This window comes from Linepithema humile, chromosome 1, assembly GCF_040581485.1.
Source record: "Linepithema humile isolate Giens D197 chromosome 1, Lhum_UNIL_v1.0, whole genome shotgun sequence".
NCBI classification, from domain to species: Eukaryota; Metazoa; Arthropoda; class Insecta; order Hymenoptera; family Formicidae; genus Linepithema; species Linepithema humile.
In genome coordinates this window covers 29923364-29938189 of record NC_090128.1, presented here as the reverse complement: position 1 = coordinate 29938189, position 14826 = coordinate 29923364, and the positions used below count along the sequence as shown (strand labels likewise).

General features: G+C 37.4%; 2 protein-coding genes across 7 annotated transcripts in view; one reads left to right on the top strand and one right to left on the bottom strand.

Annotated features, from left to right (window-relative positions):
- Fas1 (fasciclin 1) overlaps nt 1-14826 on the top strand; it is a 237894-nt gene that overhangs the window by 160911 nt on the left and 62157 nt on the right. For all 5 annotated transcript variants that reach the window (XM_067347218.1, XM_067347219.1, XM_067347221.1 and 2 more), the window contains exon 3: nt 12450-12637. In XM_067347218.1, coding sequence (XP_067203319.1) covers nt 12450-12637 — 188 coding nt within the window. The remainder of the gene's footprint in view (nt 1-12449; nt 12638-14826) is intronic.
- On the bottom strand, nt 945-6793 carry Orc3 (origin recognition complex subunit 3). Of its 2 annotated transcripts, XM_012370492.2 has the most exons (14): nt 6546-6780; nt 5788-5919; nt 5563-5683; nt 5210-5367; nt 4983-5140; nt 4729-4837; nt 4483-4647; nt 4215-4412; nt 3796-3912; nt 3405-3692; nt 2696-2929; nt 2045-2164; nt 1445-1512; nt 945-1203 (listed from the first exon to the last, which is right to left on the bottom strand). In XM_012370492.2, the coding sequence occupies exons 1-14, from the start codon at nt 6567-6569 to the stop codon at nt 1110-1112; spliced, it is 1986 nt and encodes a 661-aa protein (XP_012225915.1). In that variant the 5' UTR covers nt 6570-6780; the 3' UTR covers nt 945-1109. The 2 variants fall into 2 exon arrangements, with proteins under 2 accessions (XP_012225915.1, XP_012225916.1); XM_012370493.2 differs by lacking the exon at nt 2696-2929 and having other exon boundaries at nt 6546-6793.

Genomic DNA, 14826 nt, shown 5'->3' with positions numbered 1-14826 from the left:
CCAATTCGTTAATTTTCTTTTCGGATCCGAATTCTACGGGAAAAAACCTATCGAAATCCATTTTTATTGCTCAAGTGCCAAAATTCGTGTCGCACAGTGTTATTTCCACAGGTCGTGCGACTTCCGCTCGCGACATCGCGAGATCTTCCGCGGCTAAATTTCGGCATGAATAAATCTTGTCCGTCGAAAGATTGAAAATCGCCGCGCGGAGTATCAGTTTTTGTCCGTGTCGCCTGACGAGAGAAGGATCGTCGCGAGAATCCAATTAATCGATATTCGTCCGGGTTAAAATGCGAAAACGATTGCTGTGTGCTCACGGCCGAATTTTTTTCTGTGCGACGTTATGGAACGCGCGGCACGCCCGGCGCCGCCACAAAGACGGTGTAATCGATATTGCGGATTTTCAAAAGCCTGGAGAAGCCGGGGAGGGGCGGCGAAAGAGTAATTGCGTATCGGTTTGGCCCGTGGATTTAAGTATTTCAGGACTGTGGCGATTGTGAGAAACTTATGCAAACGCAAAACGCGCGTCATCAATATGCGTGCAAGCCGTTAAATTATTCCGCAGCGGATTCAGCATAATAACTTCCGCTGTGAATCCTGAGAGACGATGTGGTGGAAAAATAAATACGCAGGGCACGTATCCTTGATCGTGCCCGGCAACCAGGAGTCGTAAAAGGAATAAAAAAAAAAAAACATCCCGCCAAATAAAAGATGTATGCGTAATTTGGAGCGCTGGATTCGATCTGCGAGTCCGATGTGAGCTCTCAACTTTCTCAATTCGTAATCAATTTACACCAATGCATTCTTATCAGATCGCTGTGGAGCAAGCAGTTTTCACAGCTCCTCCCGATTTCGATAATTAGAAAATAAATATTTAAATTGCAAGGCGCGGGCGCACTCGGATTCTTAGGTTTCCGATACGACAAATAATACTCATTTTCATATTGTTTTATTCATTCGTGATGTATTGTTTTATTCATATAAATAGTACAAATCCGTATAAACGGTACAAAACAAAATAACTGGAAAGTACACGTTCAGGCATGACGCATGCATAACAAGTTGCATACGAGCAAACAAGGCAAACAATCAAACGCGCGATATTGTTGTTACGTAAGGCGCTTTACGTGATCCGTTTTCCTTCGAGAAGTCTTGATGAAGCCGAGGAACTGCAGGGCGGCGACCGCTTGAGTAAACCGAGCTCTGAATCTCCCGTTAAGGATAAGTTACTACGTGATGAAATGCGAGATAACACGTGCGAATTATTCAAACTAGGAGGTATCTAGTTCGTGAAAGTTACGTCTACGAGGTACGATCCTCGCGTTAGGAGGCGTGTGATATGAATTTCAAAGGCAACGCGGGTAAGACAAATCTCGACGAGGGCCGATCACGATGAAACGTGATGGGGGAAACTGTTACGCGCGAAAACTTTTGTAAAGGATACTGTAGTCGCGGATCCACGTCGCGCTGCTCCGTCGACTGAGTTTCCGGATCCGCAATCGTTAGGAACGCCTGGGGGAAAAAAAAAAATCCGTCAGTCTCCTTCGCTCGAGTTTTCCAACAATTAAAAACTTTACAGATACTTCTAATTAATGTGGAGCGATTGGAAGAATATCAATGCACGGATATTTGGAAGTAAAAAAAATCTGCCAAGTAAAAATGTAAAAACATAAAAGACGTTAAAGCTTCTTATCGAACGAGATTTAACAGCAAAGTTTTAAAGCCCAATAAAAAATGTGATAAAACCCTCTTTATATCAAACATTCAGTAATCCCCGCGATTGCCGATCGGTGTCGTTGCACCATGCGGCGAAGGGCGCACTTTCGCCGGCGTAATTTTCACGAGAAACATTTTACCGGCTTCCCAACTACTAGCCGGCGATAAAGCACTCGGCACCCCTTGCATACAATGGCGTGCTCGCGTGAATCACCGCCGCTTCGGCGGCGGCGGCGACGATTAAAATCACGAGACGGTTGGCCAAGGTGCGTGATCGTAAGTGTAACAGGGATTAACCTGTAAACATGAGCACGAGCCGGATTGTTACCTGCAGCCAGTCGTACATATTGATCAGCTTCCTGGACTCCAAGTGCAGCTTATAAATTATACTCAGGTCGGGGAGCGTGCGCGGAATGTCGTCGTCGTTCTCCAATTTGCAGCAGTCGCACTGAAATATGCATTTCCAATTAACTGCGCCGCGGGGACGCCGCGGCCGTCGGAGAAATCGGTTAAGCGCGATTTTTCAGCGGTCGCCGATATGAATCGCTCATATAAAAGAAGATTAAATGCCGCGACGGCGCGAGCGGCAGGACCGCTCGGCGAGTTCTTAAAAAACGGATTGTGATATTAATAACCAAGACTATGTTGGAAAGATATAAAATGAAAGATGGCCGAGAGAGCGCGCCGGGAACTAGAAAAACTAAATGCAGGATTTGAGTTCACAGTCACAAATCGTGATTAAAAGATTTAAAAGAGGCAAAGGTTCAACATAATCTCCTCTCGTCGTATTAATCTGAAACTACAATACCGTGCTTGTAGACCGTCCGTTTGTATTATTTAAGGATTCAATTTCACGATTTCAAGTTAACCGTGAACAATTTTTCGGGCACGTTTCCGCTGTGCGGCGACGTGAGCTGACAAGAGAGCCGGCTAACGAAATCGCGTGCACGGTCCGTTCGTGCGGAAATGCCCCACTCACGTCTAGATACATCTGCGGATCGCTCAATCCCGTGTGTACGGCGGCTCTCAAAGAGCCGCGGATGTGATGCTTCGCCTGGTTCCCGTCGCTGTAGCAGAATATCTCGTGGGCTGTCACGCGACTCGGGTCAATCAGCTGCGCGGAGAATACCTCTCGATCAAGGTAATCGATTAAATCGTGCTGCGCCTGCTTGTAGGCGGAGCGCGACTGTTGCTGACTCATTCTAAGCAATTTCTGAAACGAGGGGTGCGTAGAGTATTGAGCGATAACCACTAATCATCACGTTTTTCTGCTCCTGTCAACGATCTTCACTTCTGAATAATGGGATTTTAATCATTCGCGGAAATATAAAGAGAAAAAGAACTTTCGGTTTTACGTAAAATAATATAATCTCGTTAATGGTATGTAAATTTGCATATTACGAGAAATAATTATCAAGTTTTATCACGCTAAATTTAATTTATTAGTATCAAAACATATTAATTCGCGGCATAAAATAATATAACACTATACAATCGTTTGCACCCTTTCGAATGCAAAAAATTAATACAATTAAATAAGAGGAATAATTATCAAGTTTTACCGCGCTAAATTCAATTTAATATAAAAACATATTAATTTGCAGCATAAAATAATGTAACACTGTGCAATCGTTTGAAGCTACTTTTCGAATGCAAAGAAAATTAATGGAAGTAAAATTGACACACACCTCTTTTAGTTGCAGACGACTAAGTTTCTCATTCACACTAACGATTTCGGAAGAAGCTTTCTGCGTATCTAAACTGGCTTCTTTGATCGTCTTAATGTGAGCGTCCAGGTCGGTTTTAATCTTTTTGATGATCGAATCTTGGGAATCCTCGAGAATCTTTGAGATAGATTCGAGTTTCAAGAGAAGTTCCTCTTTCGACAAAAATCCCAGTAATTTTATACATTCTTTATATTCTGAAGACTCGGTGAGATTACTCGTGTAAACCGCTTTCGTGTAAACTTCCCGCAACTGAAAAGATTGCCGTTAATTCTCTACCAATTCCAATTTTTGATCGGTATATATTTTCTTCTGTCTTTTTGCAATAATATAATATTTTATTTGTCAATATTACCTGTTTGCCCATTGGTGAGCCTGGCAATGATGCAACCATGCAGTGTAAACATCTTAAAATAATTAAAAACTGATCCATAAATTTGTGAAATTTGTTCAACAACGTTTCCAGTAATTCCTATAAAAAATGCTCTTATTCGGAGATTCGGAAATGTGTAAAATAACCAAAAATTGTGTGTCAATGAGTTCCATTCGAGGAAAGCTTTGGCTAGAATTGCAGCGCATTTATCATAAAAATTTAATTTTCATTCAATTAAAAATCTTTTTTCGATCATTTCATTTTCAATATTAAACAGCTTGATAATTAGCCGTCAGAATGAAATTTCAATGGAATAAAATCGAGCATCAATTATTTAAAAGATATTTCTGTCCACAATTTTTGGTATCTTTTTTTTAACTGTAAATGAATAATGTGCAAACCTTGAATTCCACATTGCTGAGTGTATTATTTTCATTCTTTACTTCGCCAGACATCTTTAAATATTTAGCGATAGATGGTAAATTTTTAATGTCCGCGATATTTTCGTCAGTAAGTGTCGATATTCTCTTCTTGATGTTTTTCGGTTTACAACAAAGGAAAGTGGTATTATTGTCGTAAAAGTGTTGTATCATACATATCTAAAATCATCATAGTTTATTATAATAATCATTGACTGCGATTAATTCTACTTCGTCGACTTTTCCATACCTTGTAATTTTGTAAAAAATTATCTACCGAAAAATCGTAGAACAAAAAAATATCGGTCAACAATTGAAACGCGCGGCCAATTAATTTGAATGGAATTTTTGAGGAGAAAACAGTGTTCTCCAGCACGTCGGCTAGTGTTTTGACTTGTGTTTGCGTATAAAATACCTAAAAAATTAATGTGAACCTATTTAAAATCATTATAAAAATACTTGTAATTCGCGTCATACAGTTTATAGTCTAACTTGCCTGCACTATCAACTTTGACGTGACATCATACGTTAGCGATCTGTGTACGACGTGCAACGAGGTTGCGACACCAAATATAAGTACGAACTTCAATGTATTTCTGTACGAACTGAAAATTATTTTGTGAGAGAATATTCTGTGTTAATCATAAATTTATATTATACATGAATTTAAATAATTTATTGATTATGCAAGATATCTTTATTCGCTGTCCGCTGATTCATTCATGCACCGAGACATTGTCATTAAAATACCTCAACACCAGGATGAAATCGTGTAGAACATTAGTGGAAAAGCTTTCAAAATCCGGTAAAATTACGATTAAGGGATCCTCTTTGTCATGATGTTCCGCAAACCATTCTTTCAAGACGCGCAAAGTGCACTGACTCTTACGCACTTCGGAAACATCATCCTGCAAATGATGACTTGTGTTTGAAGATCGCAAAAGATTTTCCCGATAATGCTGTTATTGCAAACTAACCAATTCCGATTTGTGGACAAATTGATATACAGTGTCCTCAATTATGCCTTTCACACCGTTACAACTTCTGCTCCACAATACTGCTATGTGCGACGTTATCTTGCTAAGTTTGGCTACTGCTGCATCGAAAAGTGTCGTGTGATCGGGAACATTAACTCCTACAATTTTAATTTACTTGAAAACCGCGCAATTTATTGAGATTTTAAAAATACTTCTGTAGTAAAAAATTATTTCGAGAAAACTGTAATGAAACCAATTTTAAACGCTGCAAATTATGTATTGACAATACTATATATAAGATGACCAATACGATCGCTTGTAAGAAATACAGCAAGTTCAACGTTTATTTTCACCTGTTAATAAAATAGCCGTGTTTATTTCGTGTGACGTCGTATTCAAAGGAGTCGCTTTTACTTTTGACACAAAAAACTCCAAATTGGACATCACTTCTTGAAACATTTTCGACCTTACATTCTGAAATATCAACATATTCTGCCGTTAAGTTTTCCGATTTCTGGTTTAGCCGAGGTTTCTGGTTAAACAGAGATTTTATAGATGAATTTAAATGCACAGTGTACCTCTGCAGCTTGTTCGATATATCTCCACGTTTCATTATACGCTGTATACCAGGGCTCGTTGAAATATTCCGGGCATGGAACTTTGTTTTTCTTTTTGCCGATTTTGTAACTTCCTTTGTAAGCAAAAATTCCCTAAAAATCACGATCAATGCTGCAATGTTCTAATTATCGCTTTTCTGGCTCATCAGCACTAAACTAGCGATGAATTATTACCTTTTGTTACGCTTTAGAATTTAATGTAATTAAATTACACATTAATATTCATTATACAAATTACTACACATCGAATTATACCGACTAAAGAACGACTCAAAAACCAACATTTTTCTTGCAATTTGCATCTCGCATACATAAATAAAATTATATACAACGCATAATTTGACCAAACTGATCATAATCGATTATAAATAATTAAAAATCTATATACATGCAATGCTTATAATATATGCGGACATATTAATATTCAACTCTAAATTTTGTCAAATTTTGCCATCACCTGTTGAAAAAATTAAATACTCTATTTAAAAAAAATTAAGAACAAAATTTATAAAAAAGTTATTTTAATTATAAAAATAAAAATATGTTGTGCAAAAAATGCAGTTCTTGTCGAATGTATTAGCAATTTTGAAGCAACTTTTAAGACGTACGAAAAAGACGGTAATACATGGCCTGTTATTGTCCGCGTTTTCTGCATACCAGGTTTACATTTTGAGGTTAAGCTGGTAAAAGCAACAGGTTGCATGCCTCGTATCGCTTACCTTGGACACGGAAACGTTCTCCATTCTGCGACCGGCGTCGTTTCTGCCAAGATGCCGAATGTATTCGTCTTAAATACTCGTCTCAATGGATAGATAAAAAGAACGAACTATTCACAACAAACACACGACACAGTTACGCGCAGTTACACGCAGACTGCCGGTACGCGGCAGCTGTCAGCTGGCATTGAAAGAAGAGAAGATTCTTGCGCCGATAGTTGGCGCCATGTGCTCAGCATCTGCTAAACTTCTGACAATGAATCTGAATGAATGTGTTTAGCGATATTCAGTCGACTAGCTAATTTTTTTGCTAAATACAAAGAGATAAATTGTATTTTTCGTTTTTAAAATCAAAGAGATAAATTGTTGAATAAAATAATAATAAAATAATAGAAAAAAAAACTAAATTTATTCTATGTAAATTAATTTTATTTAATAGAATACAAAATTCTGTTGTATTTCTATAATAGAAATAAGTGCTAAAATTGTACTTTTTAATATTTATAACATAATTTATGCAAATTTTTATAAATTCAAGATTTCATAAATTTATAGATTCAAGAATTAAGGAAATCGATAACTTAAAAATTTTTTAAATTAAAAATATGGAGATATAAAAATTAGTACAGGAATAATTTAGTTATTTATTTTCAAACTAGTTCATATATTTATACTTTTTTAATATTTTATTAATACCGCTTTCAATTTTCCCATCATCTGTATGTCTAACAGTGGTGATAAAATGTAACACATTTTAGAAAAATATGTTAAAACATTTTACCACCATTCACCGTAGTCTAAATATATGTCCGATAAAGCGACACACAGTTGGTTCTCATCAGACGGAATCGATATACGTGTTTGAAAGTCGGATTTCGGCTACGTCGAGAACGAACAGAAGAGACGAGTAGAGACGTCACTTCTAGTAGGGACGGAGATTGGGAGGAGAGAGATATAAATCGATGCGCAAGCAGCTTTGCATGGGGTTGTTCTCGTTTTGCGGTCGGCCGTAGCACCTGTGTCCCGCATCGGCGCCGCGGGCGGGGTTCGCGGGGAGAAAATAAATGCGAATCGATCGGCAGCTTAATCATTCGGCTCCCGTTGAAAGAGCGGAGAGACTTCGGCTGCTAGGGACAAAACGCTCACGAGCCCCCGAGCCCGAGAGCCAGAGATATTGCCCCCTGAAAAGCGTACATTCGTCCCCGCGACTCGATCACGTCGCATAAAGCACTCTGGCGCAACAAGAAAAATGCGCCGGGAGAACGCGCTATAAAAATTCAGTCGGCGCGAATAAAGCTCTATTCGTCGATCTGCGATAAACCGATCCGATCGATAATGCGATCGCTGCCTCGTCGACGCCTAACCAGTTTTCGAACGTGCCACGCATTTCTACGCCGACTTACAGCGGAATCTCGGCGATCCGCAAAAATTCTGCTTTCATATGAAATTCCCCACATATCCAGGATGAACCAGATGAATTTAGTAATTTTCCGCTGCAGGCTAAATTATTCAAGATATCAGTAAATATTTTATACAGAATGTTTATTATTATCATATTATATACATTTTACTACGTTATTTATTATTATTGTAAATATTTTATACAAAATATTTGTGGTAATAATAGATATTATAAAATTTTCAATAACTAAACACATGAATATAACGATGTTTTTCATAGTAAAATATTAAAACTCAATTTATTATTTAAAATGGCATAAAAATATTTCATTCAAAAAGTGGGAACAAATTTTATTTTTATTCAAATTTATACGTAACATTTTGTGATATTTTGAAGATATCTAACGTTTCTTTTTTCTTCGCATATACGCTTTACGTTTCGCACATTTCTTTTCGAGCGCCTCTACCGAAAGGGAGATCAAGCATGTATTTATTCGGGATTATTGACGAAGTGTCACGGAGATACAAAAGCATTATATAGCGCGGTATAACACGACCTTTGATCAGTGAATTTCTGTATATATGTACATATACAGGGTGTCTGGCAATAATCGCCCCACCGGTCATGTACAGGTAGAGGAGGTCAAATCGAGTAGAAAAGTCCTTTACCATTTTTTGATTTTTGTAATAAGTACTAAGTAATTAACGAAAAAAGATTGGTGAATCCGTGCAAGTAAAGCGCGCGCAGCGAGAAGGACATCCCACTGCTATGCGATCACTAGGCGCGCGATGAAGCGTTGGGAGGAGCGCTCTACAAATGACAATGGCAACATACGAGCGGCGCGTAACGCTAGATCCTTGTGTCCTAGTGATCGCGTAGCAGTGGGACGTCCTTCTCACCGCGCACGCTTTACTCGCGCGGATTCGCCGATCTTTTTTCGTTAATTACTCAGTACTTATTATGAAAATTAAAAAATGGTAAAGGACTTTTCTACTCGATTTGACCTCCTCTACCTGTATATGACTGGTGGGGCGATTATTGCCAGACACCCTGTATACATAAGACATGAAGCAAAAGTTGTTTTATAGCGAAAGAATAACATAAAAATATTATTTTAGTAAGGTATCATTCAAAAGTTATTGCCTCTTTTGCGATGCACAGCAATCATAAAATTTATTTATTTTAATCTTATCGAGGATATAAAAATACAAGAAAAGAATAAATGAGGAAGCGAATAAAATTTCGCCTTTAACAAATTAACGACCCTATAAATCGCGTAACTGCATTATATATATCACAGAATATTGTAAATGCCAACTGACTTCGATTTTTACGTCTCGAACCGTCTATAAATGTTACCTTTCGCAATATAGAACGAGTGACTCTTTTCCACGTGTCGTTGTAAATCGTACGATCGTATTTTTCGGAAAGTATTATTTACGCAGTCTAGCGGCCGTTGTTGCAACTAATTAGTAACATGGCTGAACTTGACGTGTGCGTAGCTCCACGCATGAAGTAAGAGCACAGACGTAGTAAGTATTCTGGCAACATATATGCGCATGTATATCGCAACGATCATAAATTTTACGATTATCGTACTGTGCGAGCTTTAGTATTGCGCGCCTCAGCGAATTGTCGGACTTCTTTGTATGTGAATTGCCGTGGTTAGAGAGAGCTTTCGCACTTTCCGGTCTGTGTGCAAACGACGATTGTTCACACGGTTGTTAAAAATTTGGAAAAAGCATCCTAAGCGCAAACGAGGATATAAAGACGAAAGAATGGAGGAAACAGCCGCGAATGTTTCGCTGACAATGAGTCTACTGTCGTGAGACGTGAATGCGATAAACATTTCTGGTCCGGCAGATAAATCTCGCCGCCGTGCAATTCGGGAGCGAAAGCGAGCGGGAAGTTCGCGAATGAGGAGAATTATTTTCCGAGAGAACGTCGTAGCCACGGCACCGGGAAAACGAGATTCTGTCGGCCGCCTTCTTGTCCTGAAAATTTCCACGGTAAAACGGCCGGTGGTTTACGAAACGCGACTCAATTCCTAGCGTTTCATAATGAGCGTCATTGTTGGCGGTACTGCCGTCCGCCCGCTTTTTCTGCCTCACAGAAATTGGACCTTCCGAGCGAGGAACGATAGGAACTTGCAGCCACTCATGTCGTGAACACCGGCTGTTCTTGGGAACTATAATGCTCTTGCCGTGATATTCGATAGATTGCGCTTGAAAGGCGCTTAGATTCTTATATGCTAAGATCAGAGGAGATAAAACAAAAAAAAAACGCATTCACGTGTATAAGTCTGACTTTATTTGAAAGAAAAAAAAAAAAAGTATAAAAATTTAGAATGTGCAGTAATTTATCTGAAATTGGCGTTTACATAAAATGCAAACAAAATTGTCCATCTCGCTGAGAAACCCGAGTCGAAATTTAGCACCTATATTGAACCTTAATCTTTTATTTTGAGGTAGGCATAAGAGAGTCAAAGTAGATGTTATGCATTGTATCGTATGTATATAATAGCATCTACTTTGGCGCTACAATATGTCCGAAATTTCCTTTTTTCCTGCTAAAGCTTCAAAGTAGGGTTTAGTTAAAACCCTCCGTTGACCCGCTTTAGACCCTGAAAATATATAGATTCCTTTTTGCCAGCACTACTTTTATGATATTATCAAGAAATTCTAATGATTGCAAATGTTCACAATAAAAAAAAATACTAATTATAATTTTGATTAACGATAATTTTTAGTAGCATACAATTTAAAAATATCATCAATCAATACCATTTAGTTGAATTTTATTATCTTTTGAAAATTTGTAATTATTAGAAATTTCTTGATAATATCAAAATATAATATCAAAATTCAACTATTGAGTATTGATTTCTGATATTTTTAAAAATTGTATGCTATTAAAATTATCATCAATTAAAATTATATAATTAGTAATTTTCTTTATTATTGTGAAGATTTTTGCAATCATTAGAATTTCTTGATAATATCATAAAACTAGTACTGAAAATCCATATACCTTTGTGATTATATTAAAAATATTAAATTAAGATATTAAATATAAAATAAAATATTAAAAACATTACATAATAGTTATTGAATTAAATATTATTTATTAAGTATATGTAATACATATAGTTAAGAGTATATTATTAAGTATAGTTAACATGCGTTAAAACAAGTTCAGACAGAAATACTTATACAGAAAAAGGTCCAAATTAAGACTGAAACGTTTGATAATATTGTATCACTTAATAAAGCAATAATCAAAATACAACCACATTATGCATATTGCTCGTATAGTTTTTCATTTTTATTTGAATTTTAACGAGTACATCTAAAATAGTTAACATTTAATAAAAAAATTAATTTAAAAAAATTTTTTTGCGTTGAATTTTTTTCAGATATCATATCACTATTTTGAAGAAGAAAACGGAAAGGTATCAATATTAATAAAAGTTGGAAATGCAACGAATCAAATATTTTCCTTTATGATTAAACATTATAATAACTTTTATAGGTCGAATTTATCTAGTATATATATATATATACTAGATAAAAGTTCGAGGTTTAATGGAGGAGTTCTCGCAGTAATACAATCTATTTTGTGAGGCTCTATAGATTTAAAGTAGTATTTCAACGTCAAATTATAGGAGATCAAGTTTTAAAAGAGGAGTTCTAGGTTCTAATTCCGTAAAAATAGGTTCATATAGGCTGTATGAGCATTAAAAGAGACGCTAAATTTCGACTCGGGAAGTATTTAATTTTATAAACTTTACTTGTCTGTTAAACTTGAAAATATTATTTTATATATTACATTTCTATTTTATTCTTTATCGTAATTCATGCATTCGGGAAATTCATTTGTATATAAGATGCATCTGAGAAAAATTATATTTAAAATTATTGTAAATCGTAAAAAAGCTTATGAAAATTGCAAAAGTATGAGCGAAAGAAATTAAAAATTTAAGAATGTAAGGAAATATTTCACCTCAGTTAAACATTCGATTGTTTAAGTTTTATAACTATGACTTTTATGCGATATCAAATAACAATAGCAGGAAGAGCGTCCTACTCTCCACCTTCAACTAGATGCCTGTAAGAGGAAAAAACCTCAAGATTACGAGGACGTTCTCCCGGTAACGGGATAATAAAGCGACGAGCATTGTAGCTCGCCGCAGACTTTTTGAAGTTTGCTCTATCTCCGGCTTCTATCTCACTAGCCATTTACGTTATTTTCAACATTTTTCGTCGCATGTCTCCCTTTCCACCCTTTTCTACTATTTCCCGCTTTGTCTCTTCTTGCCCAGAATAAAAATCTTCCGGATCTAAAAACTTTGCAGTCTCGAAGAACTGAATCGCGATTTTTTTGCGCAGTTTTCGCGAGTGCTTCTTCGAAACGCGTTTATTTGCGCAACAGACAAAAACAAATATTTGAACATGCAAAATACGTTTTACAAAGTGTTAATAAAATATTATCTTTGCAAATTTCAGCGAACCGGCCTTTGAAAATTGAGGTTCTACCGCCTTCGATATCCTCCGAGCTGGAGGGCAACCCACCCCTATGGATCACCAAGACCAAGGACGGCACAGAAGTGTACATTAACAATGCAAAGATTCTCATGGAGTACAGCAACTTTGTATCGAAGCTGAGGTCCCAAAACGGCGACGTTATGATTCAGGTGAGAAAACTTCTGAATAAGAGAGAGTGTTTCCCTACTTTTATTCGCGTAAACATTGCTGTAGACACTGCTTGCTTGCGGCATTTGCAAAATGCTAATTCTCAAATGTCGATTTATCATTTTTTAACGAATTTACAAGACGAGCGAGAAGGTTTTAGAGCTGGATATAAATCTAGAAACGAAGCTTACTCACCTAAGAATGGATGCTCGTTTCGCGAGAGGGCGCCGAGAGATTCAGCTTCGGTTAATCGCGAGTTTATCTTGGCGAGCGATCGCTTTTATCCCCTTCGCGTTCGGCCTATACTTTTCTAACCGATTTCCCGGCAGCAACACCGCGTCACTTCGACCGTCCCGGCGTGCCGATGGCGGCTTTCTAACGAGCTTTTAATGAGCTTTACACGCTCGCCTTAGCCGCGAGACCATTAGGTTGATGGATATCGCGCGCCTCGATAATGTCGAACGGCGCTTCCTGGCATTCGCACTCTCGCGAGGGCCATCAGCTTGGTTATCGATGGAGCATCCGGCGCTCCTTGCGAATTAAACCCGGTGTTAAGGTCCGATTTATAATAATCAACCCGTCGAACTGTAAGCTATTTCGAGAGCAAGCTTATGCCAATGAAACGTGAATATTGAGAGGAGATAGCGCGATTACATGTAACTACTGCTTCGAGGAAACATAATCTAGCTGATGATTCCGAAATCCTAAAGCAATTTCAATTCAAGTGCTACACAATTTATAGAAATTCTCGAAATCTCGTATAATAAATTCTCTTTTTGTAAGGATTTTGAACGGGATTTAACGATTCGGCGTACCATGTTTTGCGCAAATGCAGCCAGATCGTTAAATTGCTGAAGATTTTCGAGGACTCTATCAAGCTGGGATCTTTTTCGAATATCCTGTAAATTCGTCGCCAATAGCGGTCTTCTCTTTTCAACGCATCTCTTGGCTGATTTGGGTTTTTGGTCTCGCAGGGAAGGTAGATCTCATTTCAGGTTGCCAGACGAATCCTTTAATCTATAGTTAAAGTACCATCACCTGATGAAAATCGCACGGGACTAGCTGGGCTACGACTAATCCCTTCGACGAGCTCGCCTGCAGATCAATCTCTCTCTCTCTTGCCTCCCGGTAATATTAGGGAAACTTTTCTCATCCACTTAACCCGGAAGTTCCATTGCCTCAGCTACTTCCTGCTCGTTACCAGTGCATGAAAATATCGGTCCATAAATCGCGTCTTCCGCCTTACTTTTTTCACGGAGACATAAGTTCTAATTAAATCGAAAAACATTTTTACCTTCGCAAGAAGTTATATATAATGTGCGTGGAAATTAATATATAATTAAACGTTTCTGCAAATTTATCATTATATTGACTATAGAGATGCGATACATGCATATGTAATTCAACTTTGAATCAGATAATTATAGCTCATCGTCCGGTTTAATATAGATTTAATAGAGTTAAAATTACTTTATATATCGATGTATTTATTATACATAAATAACCATAACAAGATCTGCGCGGAGCAGCTGATTATTGTTTTGTGAATTCGACGTAAAAACTATAATTTCCGTGTTGCGCATTCTGTGAGAATTAGTGATAATGATTGATTGTAACATTATCGTTAATAATTACGAGTGCGCTAATTAGCCATCGGCTGACCACCGGGATGCAATAACTTACATTAATCATCCGTAATTATTAATTGCAGAGTATCAATTCAATAACGCATGATTGATAGGGACAGCTAGACGAAAGTGAAATAATGGCGATCAATAGACGCGATAATTACGGCATCGAATAAGCAAAGATTTCAAACCGTAGAAGATACACATATATCATTGAAAAAGAATTTTCTCCAAAACAGGCTCCCTCGACTTTTCTTTGCGAGCAATGTGAATTTTTATTATCCCTTTTTCTCCAAAACTGTTAATTATTAATATTTAATGGAATCATATGCGTCATACTTTTATCTTGTAGACTAAATCCGCGAGCAAAAATGAAGATGTCTCTCGCTCTCTCGCTTTCTACGCATCGGATATAATAGGAACTGTCTCAACAATAGAACGGGTCAGCGATCCTTTTTCAGCCGGCCCGTCCCGCGAGCACGTTGCATATCTATCAATTCGAGAATGGATTTATGCGCATTGTCCCCGTACGTACAGCCGATAGACATACGTATTCCATTATA